Source organism: Mesoplodon bidens (assembly GCF_964165515.1).
Source record: "Mesoplodon bidens genome assembly, chromosome: 9".
NCBI lineage: Eukaryota > Metazoa > Chordata > Mammalia > Artiodactyla > Ziphiidae > Mesoplodon > Mesoplodon bidens.
In genome coordinates this window covers 70,205,850-70,230,857 of record NC_138166.1, presented here as the reverse complement: position 1 = coordinate 70,230,857, position 25,008 = coordinate 70,205,850, and the positions used below count along the sequence as shown (strand labels likewise).

Here is a 25,008-nt window from a genome sequence, read left to right as displayed (position 1 = left end):
CATGTTTTTGTAAAGATTAGATTACATGATAGAGGTGAAATAAGTCTGTAATCTCAAAGTATTACATAGAAATAACAAGGAATCAGGCCAAGAAAATCATTTATGGAGAACCTGAGTTGGTTTAGCTCTAGAACAGGATTGAAGGATTGAAAGAAGTAGGAGGAAAATAAGAGAGAACTTAGAAATAATGTAGGAGTCATCTGTGAACCCCTGTTACAGAGGATTGAAATGGATGATACGATCATCCATTTCTCCTGCCATGGGTGCTGTCCCCTCCTCCTTTCCCTGATTTTTTTTTTTTAATCATGATTCTATTTTCAACAGGTGTTCTTAGTCTGAAGTAACTCCTCAGGTGAAGTTCCTGGCCTGGAGCACACAGACCTTGCCTGCAGAGAAGCAAGTGTTGAAGAATGGATGGTCCAGCTATTAGGATCATTACACTGCCATCAATAACTGCAGCTTGAAATCTGTCACTGAAATGGTTCCCAGGTGGCTGTTTTATATCCAGGTGTTTGGCTATTGATGTGCCAGATCTCCAAGAACTGACCTTGATACTTCTAATTTCAAGATAAACGGCACAGGCAAGGGGGCATATGGGTAGATCATACACCGGAGGCCTCAGATGCCAGATTAAGGAGTTTGGACTTTATTCTCTAATTCGTATAAATCGTTGGTTTTAATCCAAGACTGACACAGAGTGGTACCCTGGGTATATCAGTCAGGGGGACTGTACAGTAGGTTAGGCTGGGGTGAGGCTGACATCAAGATGACCAGCATAGAAGTTACTGAAGTAATTCAGGGTCAGGACCTCAACTAGGGTAGTGGCAATGGAAGTTGATAGGAAATGATAAATGCAAAAAATGTGGTGGATGAAAATAAGCAACACTTGACCTTCACAACTGTCAGGTCCTTTTAGTAAATGCTGGCAGCCTTCAACAACTAAAGACTGATAAGAGCTACCCATCTCCTTTGGTACTAGGTAGTGTCCTACAGTGAAAGCAAGTCTCGGACATAATAGTACTACACGAATATTCATCAACAGCAGGCACACACGAAAAAACAATACACAAAAAATGTTTTGTGACAAAGTATGAAACAGAGGTCTAGACTCTAGGGAGCCACTCTGATGAGTGTCAGTCTGCTAGACTCAGCAGACATACCACATTTATGCAAGGACAGAAGTGCCTGTACAATATTCTAACCAGCCACATATCTTGACCACCAGTTATTTCCACAATGAAAAATTCTAATCTTTTATGCTAATTAATATACCTCTAGTGCAGATTTACATAGTGATATTGGAAGCACTTGTGCATCCAGCTTTGTAGTGAAGGTTCCTAATTAGGCTTTCAAATGCTAATTACCTACCCAGGAGCATGCAGATTAAAGTTAACTCTCAAACACATACACGTCTCACTGAAGTATTCTAAAGTATATTGACAAAGATAACAAGCATCAAAAATGGTTTCAAGGTCACAAGGCAAAGGATCATGTTTGAGGAAGATGAAAACTCTGTTTTAATGAGGGGTCTTAGTCCTAAGGAACAGAAAATAGCTGTGGCTGATTTATACAGGAAAGAAATTTATTAGAGGATGTTGGGTAGCTCAGAGAATTGCTGGAGCGTGCGGCTTGAACTTGCATGGCCAAAGACTACAATCAATAATAAAAGACCACAGAACTGATGAGAGAAAGCTCTGGAGTTGCTGTTACCATGCACAGGCACCTTGAATCAATGACACTGCTAATACTGGATGTCAAGACTAGAACCACTCTCACTACTGCCCCAGGAGCTTACCTTGCTGCATTCCTGCAGTTACCCAGGGAGCATAGCTTTCTGTGCCTGCTTTTTTGAGTCAATAGCTTCCAGCTGGTGCTCATGATTGGTTGAGTAAGTACTTTGGCATTTCACTTTCAGCTACTAGACTCATAAGGTTGGGGGGGTGTGAGTGAAAAATGTTGGCTGCCATGTCAGTAAACAAAGAATGTTTCAGCCATCAAATTACAGGTCCCTCCCCACCCCCAGAAGGTGAGACCTGAGGAGACTCAGGATGGGAAAACACAGGATACTGGCCCAAGGTAGCTGATGTACATATCAAAGAAATGATTTCAGTAAGCCCAGACTATTGCATCTTCCCATACATAGAAAAGTGTTAAATTCATTAACTTGAGATGTCTGGTTCTCTTTAATTAACACTAATCTTTTGAAATTCCGATTACTTGGTCTTTGTTGTGAAAACTCCTATATATCGAGGCTCCTCCCTTATCTCTTTGGAGCAGTCTCTCAGATCAATCTGAGACTGTGTCCTGGGCTTAAGTCCTCTGTTTTGTCTGCCAAATAAAACATAATTCTCAACTTTTAGGTTGTGCATTTTTTTCAGTTAACAGGGGAGAATTCACCACACATGGAAACAGGGTTCAGGTGGTGGGAATCCATTAAAGGCAAGTTGAATTAGAAGTGTGGACAATATATTCAAGTAGAAACATCTAGCAGGTAGTTGGAAATGTGACACTGTATTCCCCAGAGAGACAGTTACAGATCTGGGAGCTGGGTACTGAATGAATTTAGAGTTAGACAGGAGTCTGGAGAGAATCAAACACAAAATTTTCATTTACAAGTGAGGAATCTGAGTCTGAGGGTGCTTCATCACTTATAGACGTGCTGTCCACTGCAACCCCTCACCATCTATGAAATGAAAATGAAGAAATTCATACTCTGTTAGGGGAAATAGGACAAGAATATAGAAGACACTAATAGAAAATAAGTGGGAGGAGAGGACCTACTCTGTTCTATTATTTCATTTAACAAATATTTAAGTACCAACTATATATCAGGCACCACGTAGGCCTATTTAATGGTGAGCAAAACTGGACATGTCCCTGCATTTGAGGAAATGGAAGCAGGCTAGGGTGCAGAGTTGGAGGAGTGTGGTGGTGAAATCATGCAACTCAGATTGGGACTTGAACCCAGCCAGAACCCAGATTGGGACTTGAACCCATGGTCTTTTAGTTGAGATCACACACCTGGTCTCAGGACTTAAAGAAGCTCAGGCTCTTGATGTCTCCTTGCAGAAAGAATTCAGTGAGAGACAAAGTGATAGGTAAGAAGTGAATTTATTTAGAGAGAAACACACTCCACAGAAAGAGTGTGGGCCATCTCAGAAGGTGAGAGGCCCTGAAATATGGGGTGGTTAGTTTTTATGTGCTGGGTAATTTCAAAGGCTAATTAGTGGGAGAATTATTCCAGTTATTTTGGGGGAAGGGGTGGAGATTTCCAGGAATTGGACCACAGCCCACTTTTTGACATTTTATGGTTGACCTCAGAACTGTCATGGCACCTGTGGGTGTGTCATTTAGCCCGCTAATGTATTACAATGAGCATATAATGAGGCTCAAAGTCCACTGGAAGTCAAATCTTCCGCCATCTTGGACCTAGTTGGTTCTAACCAGTTTTTGTCATGTCCTTTGGCTATGTCATTCTTTTAAAGGTTGTGCCTGCCCCCTTCCCTACTGTTTCAGTTGGAGGTCAAGCTGCTGTATAGTCTGTTGTTGTGCTTTATCCCAAAGGGGATAAACCATGTAAAGGTTTTAAGGTAATTTTTACATACATCATCTTATTTAATCCCTACAACAACCCTGTAAGGTAGGTATTATTAGCATTCTACTTACATATGAGGGAACTGGGGTTCATAGAGACTGACCTCGCTAAGTGCTATGAACAGTAGAAAATTACGGTAGGGACAGAGGGCTGGCAGGCAGGAAGGGCTTCTTGGAGAGGGAGGGGGATTCATACTTTTTGAGGGACTACCTTACGATGCCAGAAAAAAAAGTTTTACTGAATATTCACAACATGGAAGGAAGTTTTCCTTCCTTTGCAAGGAAGGTTTTGTTACCATTTCTTAGATGGAGAAACCTAGGTGGCACATAGGAAGGGGAGAAACCAGAATTCAAACCCCAAAATCATCAGCTCCACAGCTGTTGTGAAACGCTGCCGAGTAATATCCCCTTATGTTTATTCAGTGCGTTCAGATACAAAGAAGAACTAGCCCTGTAATGTGAAGGACCCTCAGGATGCAGGGCCGGTGAACGTGTAAGGGACGGGGGTGGTGGGGGAGAGGGGTAATGGAATGGGTCAGGACTGGGGGAGCTTAGCGTTGTCGGCGAAGTAAAGACCCAGGCGGTTTATGAAAGGGAGTCTTAATTAGAAAAGGAGGCGAGAAGGGCTTTGAAGGCGAGCCTAAGGAGCTTGAGCTTTCAGCTGGTCAGTGGACACAAAGCCATATATTATGCGATAGGTATTAAAGAGCAGCAACGCCTCCTGCAGTATTTACTGTTCTTGTGTGGCCGGCCGGCCGGCCCGGCCGCTTTGCCCCAGTCTCGGTCAAGCCCGAGGTGGCGGCCTAGAGGCTTGATGGACACGGTCGGCCTGATCCTTCGTGGTCTTCCAGCTCCCTGTTCGCCGCCCATTCCAGGTCCAGGAAGGCGACAGCTTGTACCCCAGGTGGGGCCGTTTGCGCTCGCGCAGCGCCGAACGCACCTGGGTCCGCGGCGGTTCGGAGGGTTTGGGCGGGGAGAGGGGCAGGGCCTGGGCCGGCTCTTAGGGAGGAAGCGCGTCGTGCGGCTTGACCCCGGCGGCGTTCCGTACCGTCGCGGATCCGGCGGCGGGAATATGGCGGCCGTGGCCGGGCCAGTAACGGAGAAAGTTTCCGACGAGACTGGACTGTGCTAGAGCGTGCGGCCTCTGGCCCTCGACTCCCCTGGCGTCCCGCCTCCCCGCTCCGAGTCGCAGGCTCAGCCGCAAGGGGCCTCCCTTTACCGTGCTGGCCCCAGCGCCGACTCCGAGGGTTGAGAAAGCGTTGGTGGCAGCGGCCGCGTCAGGTAGGTGGGCGAGGGGGGTTCACTGGCGAGGCGGTGAGACCTGGGCACAGTCACCGCCCAGGGCTCAGAGTGGTGCGGGCCCCAAGCTCCGCCCAGCCGGCCTCCCTGGGCGGAGGTAGGGATACCTGCCCGGAGAGAAGTTGATGGTGTGGGGTGGAGGATGGAAGGCGGGGCGCCTCTCGTATCCCTCAGCAGTTCCCCACTCAGCTGGGTGCCCGGTTATGGTCGACAACAGCGAGGCTTCTTGGGCCTCCCACATCTTGCTAGGAGGAGGCAGAATGGAAGAAGAGTTGTTATTGCTGCCCTACTGCTGAGGGATTTAGTATTCGAGGTGCCATTCTCCTTGTGTGAGATGGGTCCAAAGAGTTATATTATCATGAATTCATAGAACCAAAGCACTGGAATTCCCCGACCCTGGGTGCTCAGTATGTTCTTTCAGCTTTTGACACTGCCCCTAGATGGGACGGGAATAGTTTCTGAGTCTAAAGACGTTGCACGTGATATAGTGTGTCTTGGATTCCCTAGAAGTAGGACATGAAAGAGAACTTGTTGGTTTGGAGGAATTTGGATGAATTAAGTGAAGGCTGGCATAAGGCCGAGAGAGAAGCAAACCAATTAGACAACTTGTTTACTCTTTGTATATTAATACGTGTCCTATAACTGAGTGGCATTGTTGTTAAATATAGTTGTTTCTGCATCAGTCTTTATTTCTTCGACAGGTACGTGTTCAATACCTACTTGGTGCCGACCTTTCTGCTAAACAGAAAGTACTTTCTGCTAAACAGTATTGTCTTCAATACTGGTGTACAGTATTGAAGACAAACTTCCAGAGACCTTGTGATCTAATGGGGAATGCAGTTTTTAAACAGTTGATGGTCAATATTTTGCTGTTACAGAGGAAGTCCATGGATCATATAAATGAGTCAAGGTGATTGCCCTAAGAAAATCATTTAAGCTGAGGCGTAAAGAGTAAAGAATAGGAGTGAGCCAGGTGTGAGGACTGGGATGGGGCCAAGAGGAGGGAAACGAGTGCACCTGGAGAGGGAATAGCATTAGTACGGTTCAGAATTGAAAGGTCCGTATGGCTCGAATACAAGTTCAAGAGGAAGAATGGTAAGAGATGAGGCCGGAGAGTTATGCATATCCAATGAGGAGAGTGTTATAAGGCATTTTAAGGAGTTTAGACTTTGTTGCTTAGAGTGATGGGAAGCCGCTGGGGGCTTTTACGTAACAGAGTGATGTGACAAATTTTGGCTTTAAAAAAGGTACTTCTTGGGGCTTCCCTGGTGGCGCAGTGGTTGAGAGTCCGCCTGCCGATGCAGGGGACAACGGGTTCGTGCCCCGGTCCGGGAAGATCCCACATGCCGCGGAGCGGCTGGGTCCGTGAGCCATGGCCGCTGAGCCTGCGCGTCCGGAGCCTGTGCTCCGCAATGGGAGAGGCCACAATAGTGAGAGGCCCGCGTAGTGCAAAAAAAAAAAAAAAGATACTTCTTGGAGAAGGGCAAGAGTGGATGCAAAGAGACGTTCAACCATGAGATGATGGTGGCCAGAACTGGGATTGTGACCTTGAGAATGAAAAGAAGTAGAAACATTTAAGAGGTGTGCAGGAAAAAGAGTGGACAAGACTTGGGTGACGATTACATACAGGTGGTGAAGGAGAAGAGGGTTTAGAGTAGTACATAGGATTTTATAAAACAGACTCTGGCAGTTGTTAGTTAACTTTTCTTGTATTCAGATTGACTCTTCTGTGCTCCTTTTTTATCTGCCTCTCAAGTAATTTCCCACTGAATCATTAGTGATGGCAGACCCACTGAAAAGGTTTGCAGTGCTTTGTTGTTTTACTCTGATTCAGGCTGTTTGTCTTTTGAAGAAGGTCAGAATGGGAAAAGACTTTTGTAAATTAGCTATTTAAAAATAATATTCTGTCATGTTGGTTTTGGCCTATAACAGGGTGGCTGCATATATTCCATGCTCTGAATGTGCTGTACTTTATTGTTTACGTGTTTTCCTTTACCTTTTTCTAAGCTTTTACCTCAGTGCAGAACCGAGCTAGTGCTTTTATTTCTGTCAGGTAGGTTAATATATATATGTGTTTAACTGTATAGTGAGAGAAGAGCCTAGGCTTGGGATTGAAGATCCAAAGGATAGATTCAGAATGAAGACCCTGCACGGAGACAGAGAGGAGAGATCAATGAGTTAGGAAGAGAATCTGGAGTCTGGTCTTTGGAAGTTAAAGGAAGGGCAGGTTTCAGAAGGTGAAAGGAGTCAAAAACGTCAAAGGTTGTTTGAAGAATGTGCAAGATAATGAGTGAAAAGTACCCATGGGATTTAGGAATTTGCAGGTTATTTTAGAACTTGGCAGAGCAGTTTGTTGTTGTGTGGTGGAAACCATGGTTTAGTTGGTATGAGAAGTAAAGCAGTCAAATATTGGCTGTCAAGAGGACCGAAGATTGAATTTGGAAGAGGAGATGAGGATTAGTGAGGATTGTTTTAGTTTTGTTTGTTGTTTCTGTTTCTGTATTTTTTTTGGGGGGGGTATCATTTTTTAAAAAGAGCTTTGCAAATAAATGGTTAAGTGTCAATGGATAAGAAAACAGTTGGAGTTTAAAGAGAGAGGAGAGAGTGTGAAGTTCTGGAAGAGGCAGAGGGGAAGAGATACGTGTGTGGCTAAAAGATGTAGCCTTGGATAGGGAAGGGACAGCCTTCTTTTCTTGAATCAGGAAATGTAGATAGAGGTGAGTTTGTGGTGTTGGAAATTCAGGTAAGCTCCCTTCTGATGACATCATTGGAGGCAAAGTCATCTGGTGAGAATTTGGCGGGAAGTGGATGTCAGAGATTTGAGGATAGGGAAAAGAGGTTTGCATAATCACAGAGAACGAGAGTGTGTTGACCAGAGAAACACAGAACTGTGTCTCATGTGTTGAGTGGCAACCATTTAGTCTGGTGTGTGATTTTTTTTCTCCAACAGTGTTCAGTCATCTGAGCCCAGACTGTACCATCGACCTTTTGAGGACATATATTCCAACATATTTGTTGAATGATTATATAACACATAGAAGTAATATTTTAAAAAATGCAATGCACTCTAGATACTATCAGTTTCTTAAGTAAAAAGATAAAACCTAAATATACCAAGGAAGATATTTTCTTTAGTGGTGTGTGGTTTCTTAAGAAATGATTGAATGAAAATGTAATTGAGGGGCTTCCCTGGTGGCGCAGTGGTTGGGAGTCCGCCTGCCGATGCGGGGGACGCGGGTTCATGCCCCGGTCTGGGAGGATCCCACATGCCGCGGAGCGGCTAGGCCCGTGGGCCATGGCCGCTGGGCCTGTGCGTCCGGAGCCTGTGCTCTGCAAAGGGAGAGGCCACAGCAGTGAGAGGCCCGCGTACCGCAAAAAAAAAAAAAAAAAAAAAAGAAAATGTAATTGAGGAAAAATTAGCATTCTTATTTAATTAAATAAACTTAGCTGTAAAAAATATACATGTTGAACATGTAAATTAGTAATAATACTTGGAACCTCCCAGAGACCCTAAAGCTGTCACCCGGTGACATTCTTTTCCAGCCAAATGGGTAATTAAGAGTTAATTCCAAGTTATCTCATATTTCTCTTTGGTCTTTCTTTTAGTGTCCTGCTATTAGAAAGTATAAATAAGCTGATCACAAACTAGTTACTTTTTGAGTTTTTATTGATTGAGTTCTCTATGGATATTCAGTGTGACCATGAGCCATTGCATGGATCATTTCTTCTGAAATAGCATACTAGAAAATTTGAAGAATTATGTAGTAGATAGTTAAATCATTTTTTGACTACATCATGTTTGAAGTGCAACTTGAAGGGGCACTTAAGATTGAAATAATTATCTGGGTCCTTTAACAAATAATTGTTGTGGTAACTTTTTAAAAGTAAAATTATAGTTTTAAAAATTTACCTTACAATAAATATTGGTCAGCATTCCAACTTTACAGTTTTGACTAGAAAGGTCCAGAATTGGTTTGCTACAAAGATTGTAGGTTTGATAATCAAAGTAATTTAGTAGAGGAAAAAGTACAGGGAGAATTATGGATCAACTTTAGTGACTGAGTAACTTTAATACAGTTAAACTTCTAATAAGTTTATTAGTTAAACATTGTTAGACTAAGATTTCATCGCATTTTAGAGGTGACTGGTAAAAAGGTGTAGATGATTTTAGGCAGGTAGTAATGGTTGCTATTATTGGATACTGATACTTTTCAAATTAGAGGTAATGATGAGGTCCCTTGTTTCATTTAAGAGTTGAGTAGCTTTCCATTGTGCCAGACGCATCTGCTACATCTAAGCTAAGTTGAATATCTCATCTTTGCATGTTGTTGGAAAACCAGATATCAGAGTAAAAATGAATTAGGTGAATTCCTCACCATCTCTGGAAAAACAGTTTCATTGATGGTGACTTAGTCATACAATCCTAGCATAGGATGAGTAGAAAAAATCTCCATTTTTGTTTGGATAAACTGCAGAGTTTTTAAGCCAGAGACAATTACCATTAAGATACACACAAGTCACATTTTAAGCTGGGTTTCAGAACAAACTTTATTTCTCACTTATTCGTTATTTTGTATAAGGAAGATACATGTGAAAGGCAAATTACATAAAATTAACAACGAAATATTTTTTCTTCTTTTTAGATCACTACAAACAAATTCCACCAGAGAAAATGCTGAAGTAGGAGTTACAGAAACATTGGATTTGCTGGATGAAATACAAGCAGTTAATTTTTGTAACGTGGGGAGAAAGCCCAGATTGACAGATTAATGTGTAAATCACTGCGTTATTGCTTTAGTCATTGTCTCTATTTAGCAATGACAAGACTGGAAGAAGTAAACAGAGAAGTGAACATGCATTCTTCAGTGCGTTATCTTGGCTATTTAGCCAGAATTAATCTACTGGTTGCTATATGCTTAGGTCTTTACGTAAGATGGGAAAAAACAGCAAATTCCTTAATTTTGGTAATTTTTATTCTTGGTCTTTTTGTTCTTGGAATTGCCAGCATACTCTATTATTATTTTTCAATGGAAGCAGCAAGTTTAAGTCTATCCAACCTTTGGTTTGGATTCTTGCTTGGCCTCCTGTGTTTTCTTGATAATTCATCCTTTAAAAATGATGTGAAAGAAGAATCAACCAAATATTTGCTTCTAACTTCCATAGTATTAAGGATACTATGCTCTTTGGTGGAGAGAATTTCTGGTTATGTCCGTCATCGACCCACCTTACTAACCACAGTTGAATTTCTGGAACTTGTTGGATTTGCCATTGCCAGCACAACTATGTTGGTGGAAAAGTCTCTGAGTGTCATTTTACTTGTTGTAGCTTTGGCCATGCTGATTATTGACCTGAGAATGAAGTCTTTTCTAGCTATTCCAAACTTAGTTATTTTTGCAGTCTTGCTGTTTTTCTCCGCATTGGAAACTCCCCAAAATCCAGTTGCTTTTGCATGTTTTTTTATTTGCCTGATAACTGATCCTTTCCTTGACATTTATTTTAGTGGACTTTCAGTGACTGAAAGGTGGAAACCCTATTTGTACCGTGGAAGAATTTGCAGAAGACTTTCTGTTGTTTTCACTGGGATGATTGAGCTTACATTTTTCATTCTTTCAGCATTTAAACTTAGAGACACTCACCTCTGGTATTTTGTAATACCAGGCTTTTCCATTTTTGGAATATTCTGGATGATTTGCCATATTATTTTTCTTTTAACTCTTTGGGGATTCCATTCCAAATTAAATGACTGCCATAAAGTATATTTTACTCACAGGGTAGATAACAATAACCTAGATAGAATCATGGCATCCAAAGGGATGCGCCATTTTTGCTTAATTTCAGAGCAGTTAGTTTTTTTTAGTCTTCTTGCAACAGCAATTTTGGGAGCAGTTTCCTGGCAGGTAAGCTTACAGTTTGTTTATTATGTCAGTGCCTATGATATGTGATTAAATGCTTGCGTCAAGAGTTGAAGTATTAGAATTGAAAGGTCAAGTTCCTGATTTCAGTAGTAGATGGCGGGGCACGTACTTAATTTTGTTCCTGGAATTGAAGTACTGAATGAATATTGACAGGATAATTTCATTTGCTTTCTAGCAAGAGGAACCAGAATATTAGGAATACTCAGCATGTGACATGCCTCCTACCTTCTGATTGTTCATTAATGAAACACTCATGGATTAAAGATCCTTAGAATATTAACATTTGAAGGGTGCTTAGAGATTGTTCTTTAATTTTTTCACTTTACACATGAGGAAACTGAAAGCCAGAAAACATATCCAGAATCACTGGTACTAGCCAGAACTAGGTTACCTAGCTTCTGTCTAGTCCATTGGTCTCCTCATTCCATTTCTTTTATATAGTCATTTTCCTAAGATTTTATGTAAAAGGTGATTAGTTATATAATAACATATCAGATTCTTAATTACAGATTAGAGCCTCTCCTAAGAAAGAAAAAACTAGTTTTACAATACATTTGCTGCCCACAATATGGTTTTTTTTTATAAAAAGGTCTTTTGTAGACAAAGACATTCAAAGTATATGGCTAGAGTTTATATCTGTAGTTTATATCAGTCTTCCATTCTCTGAACATTTATTGACTGTACTGTATATCAGGTACTGTACTGGTGCTGAAGATCTTGAGATGAGTAAAAAATGTCTCCGTCATTAAAGAAGGCACAATCTCTAATGGGAGGCGGAAGAGGCAAGGCACGTAAACCAATAATTATTATTACAGTGTCACAAATACTATAATTTGGGTACATCAGGTTGTGATGTAGGGCAAAAATGAAGGTGAATTTTGCTTGGTGCAGTTCTCTGCTTTGCACCAGTTGCAGCAGAGTGATTTGTTGATGTGAGTGTCTGAAGAGGAGATGTGGAGACTTGCCTGGGAATGGTACATTTTAGTCATTGTGGGCTAGGGCATGGAGTCTGTGTGGGAGTCAACCAGATGATTAAAAAAAAAAAATCATGGGTGTTGCCTGAGGATATCTTACTCTATTTGCCAGTGCTAGGGACTATCAGAATGATGATGATGGATGAGAACTGTACCAAGAGTTCTCCTTGCTCTTCCTCTCTTCTCTCCTTCCTGTTAGCTCCTTTCCCAGCCCAACTTTTTTTCATTTCCAAATCAGCCTTATTCATGCTTGACACCTTTCTAATCATCAAATCCTGAAACCAAATATTTTGTAAGTCACCAAATTCTTGTTTTCTCATACAAGTGGTCTTAAACATGGTGTGTGTACTACTGGAGATACACAGAAGCTTTCCAATGAGTCTGTCAGCAAAGATAATTTTAAGACAGTTTCCAGGTTCTCACCTTCCAGTCAACTGTTTCTTAAAGTTTATCTACTTGACATAGGTGTGGAGTGATACCTTATTGTGATTTTAATTTGCGTGTCTCTAATGACTAATGATGTTGAGCATCTTTTAATGTGTGTATTAGTCATTCACTTACCTTTGCTGAAGTATCTCTTCAAATCTTTTTTTGATCTAAATTGGGTTGTCTTTTTGTGATTGAATTTTTTTTAACATCTTTATTGGAGTATAATTGCTTTACAATGGTGTCTTAGTTTCTGCTGTATAACAAAGTGAATCAGCTATACATATACATATATCCCCATATCTCCTCCCTCTTGTGTCTCCCTCCCTCCCACCCTCCCTATCCCACCCCTCTAGGTGGTCACAAAGCACCCAGCTGATCTCCCCGTGCAATGCAGCTGCTTCCCACTATCTATTTTACATTTGGTAGTTTATATATATCAGTGCTACTCTCTCACTTCGTCTCAGCTTACTCTTCCCCCTCCCTGTGTCCTCAAGTCCATTCTCTACGTCTGTGTCTTTATTCCTGTCCCGTCCCTACGTTCATCAGAACCTTTTTTTTTTTTTTTTTTTAGATTCCATATATATGTGTTAACATACAGTATTTGCTTTTCGCTTTCTGACTTCACTCTCTGTGACAGACTCTAGGTCCATCCACCTCACTACAAACAACTCAATTTCATTTCTTTTTATGGCTGAGTAATATTCCATTGTATTTATGTGCCACATCTTTATCCATTCATCTGTCGATGGACCCTTAGGTTGCTTCCACATGCTGACTATTGTAAATACAGTTGCAGTGAACATTGTGGTACATGACTCTTTCTAAATTATGGTTTTTCTCAGGGTATATGCCCAGTAGTGGGATTGCTGGGTCATATGGTAGTCCTATTTTTAGTTTTTTAAGGAACCTCAATACTGTTCTCCGTACTGGCTGTATCAATTTACATTCCCACCAACAGTGCAAGAGGGTTCCCTTTTCTCCACATCCTCTCCAGCATTTGTTGTTTGTAGATTTTTTTTTTAATTTTTTGCTTTATAACAAATTTAATCAGTTATACATATACATATGTTTCCATATCCCCTCCCTTTTGCGTCTCCCTCCCACCCTCCCTATCCCACCCCTCCAGGCGGTCACAAAGCACCGAGCTGATCTCCCTGTGCTATGCGGCTGCTTCCCACTAGCTATCTACCTTACGTTTGGTAGTGTATATATGTCCATGCCGCTCTTTCACTTTGTCACAGCTTACCCTTCCCCCTCCCCATATCCTCAAGTCCATTCTCTAGTAGGTCTGTGTCTTTATTCCTGTCTTACCCCTATGTTCTTCATGACATTTTTTTTTCTTCAATTCCATATATATGTGTTAGCATACAGTATTTGTCTTTCTCTTTCTGACTTACTTCACTCTGTATGACAGACTCTAGGTCTATCCACCTCATTACAAATAGCTCAATTTCATTTCTTTTTATGGCTGAGTAATATTCCATTGTATATATGTGCCACATCTTCTTTATCCATTCATCCGATGATGGACACTTAGGTTGTTTCCATCTCCGGGCTATTGTAAATAGGGCTGCTATGAACATGTTGGTACATGTCTCTTTTTGAATTATGGTTTTCTCAGGGTATATGCCCAGTAGTGGGATTGCTGGGTCATATGGTAGTTCTATTTGTAGTTTTTTAAGGAACCTCCATACCATTCTCCATAGCGGCTGTACCAATTTATATTCCCACCAGCAGTGCAAGAGGGTTCCCTTTTTTCCACACCCTCTCCAGCATTTATTGTTTCTAGATTTTTTTGATGATGGCCATTCTGACTGGTGTGAGGTGATACCTCATTGTAGTTTTGATTTGCATTTCTCTAATGATTAGTGATGTTGAGCATCTTTTCATGTGTTTGTTGGCAATCTGTACATCTTCTTTAAAGAATGTCTACTTAGGTCTTCTGCCCATTTTTGGATTGGGTTGTCTGTTTTTTTGATATTGAGCTGCATGAGCTGCTTGTATATTTTGGAGGTTAATCCTTTGTCAGTTGCTTTGTTTGCAAATATTTTCTCCCATTCTGAGGGTTGTCTTTGCATCTTGTTTATGTTTTACTTTGCTGTGCAAAAGCTTTTAAGTTTCATTAGATCCCATTTGTTTTTATTTTTATTTCCATTTCTCTAGGAGGTGGGTCAAAAAGGATCTTGCTGTGATTGATGTCACAGAGTGTTCTGCCTATGTTTTCCTCTAAGAGTTTGATAGTGTCTGGCCTTACATTTAGGTATTTAATCCATTTTGAGTTTATTTTTGTGTATGGTGTTAGGGAGTGTTCTAATTTTATTCTCTTCCATGTAACTCTCCAGTTTTCCCAGCACCCCTTATTGAAGAGGCTGTCTTTTCTTCATTGTATATTCTTGCCTCCTTTATCAAAGATAAGGTGACCATATGTGCATGGGTTTATCTCTGGGCTTCCTATCTTGTTCCATTGATCTATATTTCTGTTTTTGTGCCAGTACCATACTGTCTTGGTTACTGTAGCTTTGTAGAGTAGTCTGAAGTCAGGGTGCCTGATTCCTCCAGCTCCGTTTTTCGTTCTCAATATTGCTTTGGCTGTTCAGGGTCTTTTGTGTTTCCATACAAATTGTGCAATTTTTTGTTCTAGTTCTGTGAAAAATGCCAGTGGTAGTTTGATAGGGATTGCATTGAATCTGTAGATTGCTTTGGGTAATAGAGTCATTTTCACAGTGTTGATTCTTCCAATCCAAGAACATGGTATATCTCTCCATCTGTTGGTATCATCTTTAATTTCTTTCATCAGTGTCTTATAGTTTTCTGCATACGGGTCTTCTGTCTTCTTAGGTAGGTTTATTCCTAGGTATTTTATTCTTTTTGTTACAGTGGTAAATGGGAGTGTTTCCTTAATTTCTCTTTCAGAATTTTCATCATTAGTGTATAGGAATGCAAGAGATTTCTGTGCATTAATTTTGTATCCTGCTATTTTACAAAATTCATGGGTTAGCTCTAGTAGTTTTCTGGTAGCATCTTTAGGATTCTCTGTGTATAGTATCATGTCATCTGCATACAGTGACAGCTTTACTTGTTCTTCTCCAATTTGGATTCCTTTTATTTCTTTTTCTACTCTGATTACTGTGGTTAAAACTTCCAAAGCAATGTTGAATAATAGTGGTGAGAGTGGGCAACCTTGTCTTGTTCCTGATCTTAGTGGAAATGGTTTCAGTTTTTCACCATTGAGGATGATGTTGGCTGTGGGTTTGTCATATCTGGACTTTATTATGTTGAGGTAAGTTCCCTCTATGCCTACTTTCTGGAGAGTTTTTATCATAAATGGTGTTGAATTTTGTTGAAAGCTTTTTCTGCATCTATTGAGATTATCATATGGTTTTTATCCTTCGGTTTGTTAATATGGTGTATCACATTGATTGATTCACATATATTGAAGAATCCTTGCATTCCTGGGATAAACCCCACTTGATCATAGTGTATGATCCTTTTAATGTGCTGCTGGATTCTGTTTGCTAGTATTTTGTTGAGGATTTTTGCATCTATGTTCATCAGTGATATTCGCCTGTAGTTTTCTTTTTCTGTGACATCTTTGTCTGGTTTTGGTATCAGGGTGATGGTGACCTCGTAGAATGAGCTGGGGAGTGTTCCTCCCTCTACTGTATTTTGGAAGAGTTTGAGAAGGATAGGTGTTAGCTCTTCTCTAAATGTTTGATAGAATTTGCCTGTGAAGCCATCTGGTCCTGGGCATTTGTTTGTTGGAAGGTTTTTAATCACAGCCTCAATTTCAGTGCTTGTGATTGGTCTGTTATATTTTCTATTTCTTCCTGGTTCAGTCTTGGAAGGTTGTGCTTTTCTAAGAATTTGTCCATTTCTTCCAGGTTGTCCATTTTATTGGCATAGAGTTGCTTGTAGTAATCCCTCATGTTCCTGTGTATTTCTCCAGTGTCAGTTGTTACTTCTCCTTTTTCATTTCTAATTCTGTTGATTTGAGTCTTTTCCCTTTTTTTCTTGATGAGTCTGGCTAATGGTTTATCAATTTTGTTTATCTTCTCAAAGAACCAGCTTTTAGTTTTATTGATCTTTGCTATTGTGTCCTTCATTTCTTTTTCTTTTATTTCTCATCTGATCTTTATGATTTCTTCCCTTCTGATAACTTCGGGTGGTTTTTTTGTTATTTTTTCTCTAATTGCTTTAGGTGTAAGGTTAGGTTATTTATTTGAGATGTTTCTTGTTTCTTGAGGTAGGATTGTATTGCTATAAACTTCCCTCTTGAACTGCTTTTACTACATCCTATAGGTTTTGGGTTGTCTTGTCTACATTGTCATTTGTTTCTAGGTACTTTTGGATTTCCTCAGTGATCTCTTGGTTATTAAGTAATATATTGTTTAGCCTCCCTGTGTTTGTATGTTTTAAAGATTTTGTCCTGTAATTGATATCTAGTCTCTTAGCGTTGTGGTCAGAAAAGATACTTGATACGATTTCAATTTCCTTAAATTTACCAAGGCATGATTTGTGGTCCAAGATATTATCTATCCTGGAGAATGTTCCATGAGCACTTGAGAAGAAAGTGTATTCTGCTGTTTTTGGATGGAATGTCCTATAAATATCAATTAATTCCATCTTGTTTAATGTATCATTTAAAGCACGTGTTTCCTTATTTATTTTCATTTTGGATGATCTGTCTGTTGGTGAAAGTGGGGTGTTAAAGTCCCCTACTATGACTGTCTTCCTGTCAGTTTCCCCTTTTATGACCATTAGCATTTACCTTAGGTGTTGAGGTGCTCCTATGTTGGGTGCATAAATATTTACAATTGTTATATCTTCTTCTTGGATTGATCCCTTGATCATTATGTAGTGTCCTTCTTTGTCTCTTGTAGTAGTTTTTATTTTAAAGTCTGTTTTGTCTGATATGAGAATTGCTACTCCAGCTTTCTTTTGATTTCCATTTGCATGGAATATCTTTTCCCATCCCCTCACTTTCTGTCTGTATGTGTCCCTAGGTCTGAAGCGGGTCTCGTTGACAGCATAAATATGGGTCTTGTTTTTGTATCCATTCAGCCTGTCTGAATCTTTTGGTTGGAGCATTTAGTCCATTTACATTTAAGGTACTTATCAATATGTATGTTCCTATTTCCATTTTCTTAATTGTTTTGGGTTTGTTATTGTAGGTCTTTTCCTTCTATGTGTTTCCTGCCTAGAGAAGTTCCTTTAGCATTTGTTGTAAAGCTGGTTTGGTGGTGCTGAATTCTCTTAGCTTTTGCTTCTCTGTAAAGGTTTTAATTTCTCTGTCAAATCTGAATGAGATCCTTGCTGGGTAGAGTAATCTAGGTTGTAAGTTTTTCCCTTTCATCACTTTAAATATGTCTTGCCACTCCCTTCTGGCTTGCAGAGTTTCTGCTGAAAGATCAGCTGTTAACCTTATGGGGATTCCCTTGTATATTATTTGTTTTTTTTCTTGCTGCTTTTAATATTTTTTCTTTTTATTTAATTTTTGATAGTTTGATTAACATGTGTCTTGGCGTGTTTCTCCTCAGATGTATCCTGTATGGGACTCTGTGCGCATCCTCGACTTATTTCCTTTCCCATATTAGGGAAATTTTCAACTATAATCTCTTCAAATATTTTCTCAGACCCTTTCTTTTTCTCTTCTTCTCTGACCCCTATCATTCGAATGTTGGTGCATTTAATGTTGTCCCAGAGGTCTCTGTGACTATCCTCTATTGTTTTCATTCTTTTTTCTTTATTCTGCTCTGCGGTAGTTATTTCCACTATTTTATCTTCCAGGTCACTTATCCGTTCTTCTGCCTCAGTCATTCTGCTATTGATTCCCTCTAGAGAATTTTTAATTTCATTTATTGTGATGTTCATCACTGTTTGTTTGCTCTTTCGTTCTTCTAGGTCCTTGTTAAACGTTTCTTGTATTTTCTCCATTCTGTCTCCAAGATTCTGGATCATCTTTACTATCATTATTCTGAATTCTTTTTCAGTAGACTGCCTATTTCCTCTTCATTTGTTTGGTCTGGTGGGTTTTTACTTTGCTCCTTCATCTGCTGCATATTTCTGTGTCTCCTCATTTTGCTTAGCTTACTGTGTTTGGGGTCTCCTTTTCGCAGGCTGCACGTTCGTAGTTCCCATTGTTTTTGGTGTCTGCCCCTGGTGGGTGAGGTTGGTTCAGTGGGTTATGTAAGCTTCCTCGTGGAGCGGACTGTGCCTGTGTTCTGGTGGATAAGGCTGGATCCTGTCTTTGTGGTGGGCAGGACTGCGTCCAGTAGTGTGTTTTGGGGTGTCTGTGAACTTATTATGATTTTAGGCAGCCTCTCTGCTGATGGGTGGGGTTGTGTTTCTGTCTTGTTAGTTGTTTGGCATGGGGTGTCCAGCACTGGTGCTTGCTGGTCGTTGAGTTGAGCTGGGTCTTAGCATTGAGATGGAGATCTCTGGGAGTGCTCTTGCTGATTCATATTACTTCGGGCCGGGAGGTCTCTGGTGGTCCAGTATTCTGAACTTGGCTCTCTCACTTCAGAGGCTCAGGCCTGACATCCAACCTGAGCACCAAGACCCTGTCAGCCACACGGCGGTGGATCAGCCCCCTTAGAACCAGTCTGCCCTCCTGTTAGGGATTTGATATCCTGCTGGTGTTGTAGGGTCCCCTGCAGAGGCAATGGGTGGCTGTGGCTCATCGCAGGGACAGGGACACTGGCAGCAGAAGTTCTCCTTATGATTGAATTTTAAGCATTCTTTTTATATTCTGAATACAAGCCTTTTTATCAGATATATGATCTAGAAATATTTTCTCCTAGTGTGTGGCTTATCTTTTTGTTTAATGATACCTTTTGAAGAGTGCAAGTTTTTAGCTTTATGAAGTTCAGTTTATCAACTTTTTCTTTTTTTTTTTTTTTTTGCGGTACGCAGGCCTCTCACTGCTGTGGCCTCTCCCGTTGCGGAGTACAGGCTCTGGACACGCAGGCTCAGTGGCCATGGCTCACAGGCAGGCCCAGCCGCTCCACAGCATGTGGGATCTTCCCAGACCAGGGCACAAACCCATGTCCCCTGCATTGGCAGGTGGACTCTCAACCACTGTGCCACCAGGGAAGCCCCAACTTTTTCTTTTATGGGCTGTGCTTTTAGGATCACATGTAAGATATTCATTGCTCAGGCCTAGGTCACAAAGATTTTTCTCCTATAGTTTTCTTCCGGTAGTTTTATCATTTTAGTTTTAACATTTAGGTATATGATCCATTTTGAGTTTATTTTTGTTATGGTATGAGGTAAGGATTTTTTTTAATATGACTTTCTAATTTGTCCAGCACCATTTATTGAAAAGACTATCCTTTCCCTTGTTGAATTGCCTTGGCACCTTTGTCCAAAATCAGTGTCTGAACTCTCTTTTTTGTTCCATTGACTTGTATATCTATCCTTTAAACAGGACTATGCTGTCTCACAAGATATGTTCTAATTTTCTTCGCAATTTCTTCTTTGACCTGTGTCAAAGTTAAAAGTTTATTGTGTGATAGTTTAATATTTGGGGGATTTCCCACATTTTTACTATTATTGATTTATAATTTAATTCCAGGTGATTGGATAACATAGTTTGTATGATTTTAGTCTTTTATTAAGACTTGTTTTGTAGCCTGGCATGTGTTGTATTCTCGAGAATACATCGTGTTTACTTTAAAAGAGTAAGTTGCTGATGTTGTTGATTAAAATGTTCCATAAATAGCAGCTAGGTTATGTTGGTTGGTTGTGGTGTTCATGTATCTGTATCCTTGTTGATTTTCTAATTCTGAGAGAGTGATACTGAAAATCTCCATTAAAATTAACTAAATTGTGTACTTCTCATTTCAATTCTGTCATTTTCTTGCCTTATGTATTTTGGGGCTCTGTTTCTAGTTGTATATACATCTTTAATTATACCTTCTTAATGTATCGACCTTTTTATCTTTATGATAAACAGCATAGTTGAATTGTTACAACAGTCACCTAATGGCTTGCAAAATGTAACATTAACTAGCTAGCTATTTACAGAGTTTGCCAACTCCTGTTTTAGGCCAGTGCTTCTCAAACTTTAATATACATAGGAATCATGTGGGGATCTTGTTAAAATCCCAAAAACTGGAATTAAGTAGTTTTGGGGGAGAGCCTGAAACTCTGCATTTCCAAAAATCCTAAAAGTTATGCAGAAAGTCCTAGTCAGAAGTATACCCACTGAGTGGCAAGGTATTAATTTAGCTATTCAAGACTAATGTGTATCTATCAGAGTTTTGTATGCATTAGTTGCTGTTTGGTAACTGCTGCTTGTGGTGTAGGCATTGTGTCTTTGATGCAATTAACTTTTTTTTTAATTGAAGTATAGTTGATTTACAATGTTGTGTTAATTTCAGGTGTACAGCAAAATGATTCAGTTTATATGTATAATATATTCTTTTTCAGATTCTTTTCCCATATAGGTTATTAAAAAATATTGAGTATAGTTCCCTGGGTTATACAGTAGGTCCTTGTTGTTTATCTATTTTATATATAGTAGTGTGTATGTTACTGTCAAATTCCTAATTTATCCCTCCTTCCCACATTTCCCCTTTGGTAACCATAAATTTGTTCTCTATGTCTGTGAGTCTGTTTCTGTTTTGTAAATAAGTTAATTTGTATTTTTTTAGATTCCACATATAAGTGATATCATATCATATTTGTCTTTCTCAGACTTACTTCACTTAGTATGATAATCTCTAGGTCCATCCATCTTGCTGCAAATGGCATTATTTCATTCTTTTTTATGGCTGAGTAGTATTCCATTGTATATATATGCCACATCTTCTTTATCCATTCATCTCTCGGTGGACACTTAGGTTGCTTTCATGTCTTGGCTATTGTAAATAGTGCTGCAATGAACATTGGGGTGCATGTATCTTATTGAATTATGGTTTATATCCTCAGGAGTGGGATTGCCAGATCATATGGTAGCTCTGTTTTCAGTTTTTTAAGACCATCATCAAAAACTCTACAAATAATAAATTCTGGTGAGGGTGTGGAGAAAAGGGAACCCTCCTACACTATTGGTGAGAATGTAAATTGGTACAGCCACTATGGATAACAGTATGATGCAATTAACTTTTAATAAACTTAATTTCTAAAAAAATCTATTTATTTATTTTTTTGGCTGTGCCAGGTCTTAGCTGTGGCATGTGGGATCTTCACTGCCGAGTGTGGGATCTTTTTTTTAGTTGCAGCATGGGGGATCCTTAGTTGCACCATGTGGGATCTTTTAGTTGCAGCATGCAGGATCTAGTTCCCTGACCAGGGATCGAACCCAGGCCCCCTGCCTTGGGAGTGTGTAGTCTTAACCGCTGGACCACCAGGGAAGTCCCTAAACTTAATTTTAATTTAACTAATCTGTGCTCTGCCCAGTGTTCCATGAGATCATCTCAAATTCTTCCAATTAGATTTTTCTTGAACTTTTTGCTTAACATTCCTAAATGATATTGATACTGATTAGCTTTTTAATAATATAATCTAAACCCATTTTTCACATTTCTGTGAGAGTAATACTGAAGTGTAAAACTGATTTTCCCCTCTGTCCCATTAAAATATCCTTCAGTGGATGGATTTCCACTGGAAAACTGATTGGTTGGGGGCAGACCCAATGTGGCAGGAAAAAAATGAGAAACTAAAGCCTTTTGAGTAGATCAAATAGTCAGCCATAGGTAGGATCAATGAAGGTAGAGGTAGACTGTAATCTAGAAGACTAGGTAAGAGCAAGAGATAAGGACCTGGACTAAGGTGACAGGGAAAAATTGCTGAGCTAAGGATATAACTGATAGAAGTATCAAGGGAAAAACAGATCTTGTTGAAAAGTAAAATTTATAGAGAATTTGAAATAAATTGATGAAATTTAGAGATGAAGAGTGTTTTGACATGGTATTTAGATAGTCTAAATATTAAAAAGATGTTGAGAGACTGAAGGGAGCGGATGGGAATGTAGGATGATGGATTTCATTGAGTTAATGACCTAGTGGGCATTTGTTATTAACAAAACATTTTAGAGTAGGTTTATTTTTTTAAAGTATATTTTTAGACAGTCAAATGTACTCTCATTTTACTACCAGAAAAGTAAAACCAAACAGACACAAACATGAGACTAATCTGCCTCATGGAGCGCAATGTGGCTTAGACCTTACTTCCCAAAATGGGCTTAGCCACTTTTTCTTATTTTAAGCTTTTTTGCATGTCAGTAGTTTGGGGTTTTTTTAGTTTTACATAACTTAAACAAAAATTTTTTATTAAGGAAAAATTTGCATACAGTAATATTCACCCTTTTTAGTGTACAATTCTGTGATTTTGACACGTGCATATAGTTGTATGACCACTACATTCAAAATATAGAGCAGTTCCATCACCCCCCAAAATTCCCTGCCGCCCCTTTGTAGTCAGTCCCACTCCCAACCCCCAGTACTTGGCAACTAAACTGTTTTCTGTCCCTAAACACTTTTCTAGAGTGTCATATACATGAAATCATACAGTGTATAGCTGTTTGAGTCTGGCTTCTTTCACTTAGCATAATTCATATGAGATTAATCTATGTTGTTGTGTTATAATATCAGTTTATTCCTTCATATTGCTGAGCAGTATTCCATTATGTGGATGTCTCACAGTGTGTTCATTACTCAATGGAGGGACATTGAAATTAGTTTTTGGTGATTATAAATAAAGCTGCTGTAAACATTCATAGATGGGGTTTTGTGTTAACATAGGTTTTTATTTTACCTGGTGTGGGTTGTATGATAAACGTATGAGCCATGTTTAACTTTATAGAAACTGCCAAACTGTTTTCCAAAGTGGCTGTACCATTTTGCATTCTCACCTGCAATGTATGGGAGTTATCTCTTTGTTTTTGTTTTTTAACCATTCTTATAGGTGTGTAGTGGTAACTCATTGTGGTTTTTATTTGCTATTTCTGTAGTAGCTAAAGACGTTAAGTACCTTTTCATGTGATTACTTGTCATGAGAATTTCAGATCTCGGCAATTTTTAAAACTGTTGTTTGTTTTCATGTTGTATTGAGATATGTCCTTTATTAGATGTATGACTTGCTAATATTTGCTCCAAGTGGCCTTTTTTCTTGTTTTCTGAAGAGCAGTTCTGAATTTTGCTATACTCTAATTTATCCATTTTTTTCTTTTATGAAATTATCTTTTGATGTCATACCTAAGAAATCTTTGACCTCATTTGAGTAGAATCTCTGGATAACCCCACATGGATAGCTTTGTTTTTTGTTAGTTTTACTGAATTTAATAACACTTTCAGAATGAGTCAGTAGTATCATTCCAAGTCATGTACATTAAAAAGCTGGAATTTTACCATTAACTTCTGTTGTGTTTTGTTCATAATCTCATTCCAGTTTTAAAATGCAACATTACAGCTGTTGTTTCCTGCAATTTGTGTTATGTTCATTGAATTTGCTACTTGCTTTCCTCTTTTGTACTTTTTTTCCTTAAACAAGTCAATAAGAAGTACTTACACAGTACCATAGGCATTTGGTGCTAGTTTTATTGCTCAACCATAGGCTTTTCTGAAATTGATCCTTGACAATTCACATAAGGATAAAAAGGTAGGAAAGTGTCCAGATACCCAAGGAAGAATACCCCATGGCTTGCTCTTTTGTTTAGGAATTTTCTCAGATCTTTCACATGAGATTTTATATGCCTTTCCTTGCTACTGTCATTTGCAGATTCCATGGGGTTCTGATGCAACTTTTTGGAGGAGCCCTTTGACCCAAACCAGAAAAACCATAATCACCATTAATTTCTCTGTAGGGGAAGCACTAGCAATCACTGGGTTTGACAGATGTAACAAGACCAGCTTCATATCCAAGGAAGGGAGGGAATCCACAGATGCAGCACAGTTTCATTTCTAGCAAGATGGCTGGATCAGCCATATTATCTCACTTGACATGGGGAGCAGGGAGTTTTCAAATCTGTTGCCAAAACGAGAAGTTCATGTTTCATAATTTTTTGTTTTGTTTCATTTCTCTTCCTAAAGTTTTGAGATATTTTAGTCTAGATTAGAGGAGGGGACACTAAGTCTTTTTAGCTTGAAGTTATACTTTTAATTTGGTGTTTTATGCATTCTGCCAGAACACAATGAAACAGGAGTAGATGCTTTTTTCCCCTAAAACAACAATAACAATGATCTGAATATTATTTTATTCATGAAACAAGAACATGAATTTCTCCTTTGCCCTGATTTTCCAGCTTTAAAAAAATTTTTTTTAATTAATAACGAGATATTTTCATTTTAATAATATGGCTTACCAGTTATTAACTGTTTTTTATGTGCTATCCACCATTCTATGTACTTTGAGTGTATTTATTTAATCCTCATGACACTCTGAGATAGGTACCATTATTATCCCCATTTTGTAGAGAAGAAACATGCTTGAGAGATTAGGAAACTTGCTTGAGGCTACACAGCTGGTGTGAATCCAGGCAGTCTGCCTTCACAGCCTTTACTCTCAACCACTTTATTTAGTTCCATGTATTTTTAGAGTTGGAAATGAGCATACAGATTATTTAATGTAACATCTCTATTTTGTCCATGGGGAGAAGTAAGATTCAACACACTGTCCAAGTTTGATTCCCATACCAGTGTTTTACCTTTATCAGGATTGTGGTCTACAAAAATTTCTATTTTTGCTATTGCTTTTGAGGCTACTCGAAAAAAATTTTTTTTTATGCATCTACTAGAGCCTTAACTCTATAAGATCTCCTAAATAGCAGTAGTCATTTAGATTAAAAGGTAATCGTC

The 25,008-nt window shown here is 39.3% G+C and overlaps 1 protein-coding gene across 1 annotated transcript in view; it reads left to right on the top strand.

Annotated features, from left to right (window-relative positions):
* Positions 1 to 4,643: 4,643 nt before the first annotated feature.
* TMEM168 (transmembrane protein 168) overlaps positions 4,644 to 25,008 on the top strand; it is a 51,143-nt gene continuing 30,778 nt past the window's right edge. Inside the window, exons 1-2 of the mRNA XM_081244133.1 lie at positions 4,644 to 4,875; positions 9,537 to 10,790. Coding sequence (XP_081100259.1) covers positions 9,663 to 10,790 — 1,128 coding nt within the window. The 5' untranslated portion in view covers positions 4,644 to 4,875; positions 9,537 to 9,662. The remainder of the gene's footprint in view (positions 4,876 to 9,536; positions 10,791 to 25,008) is intronic.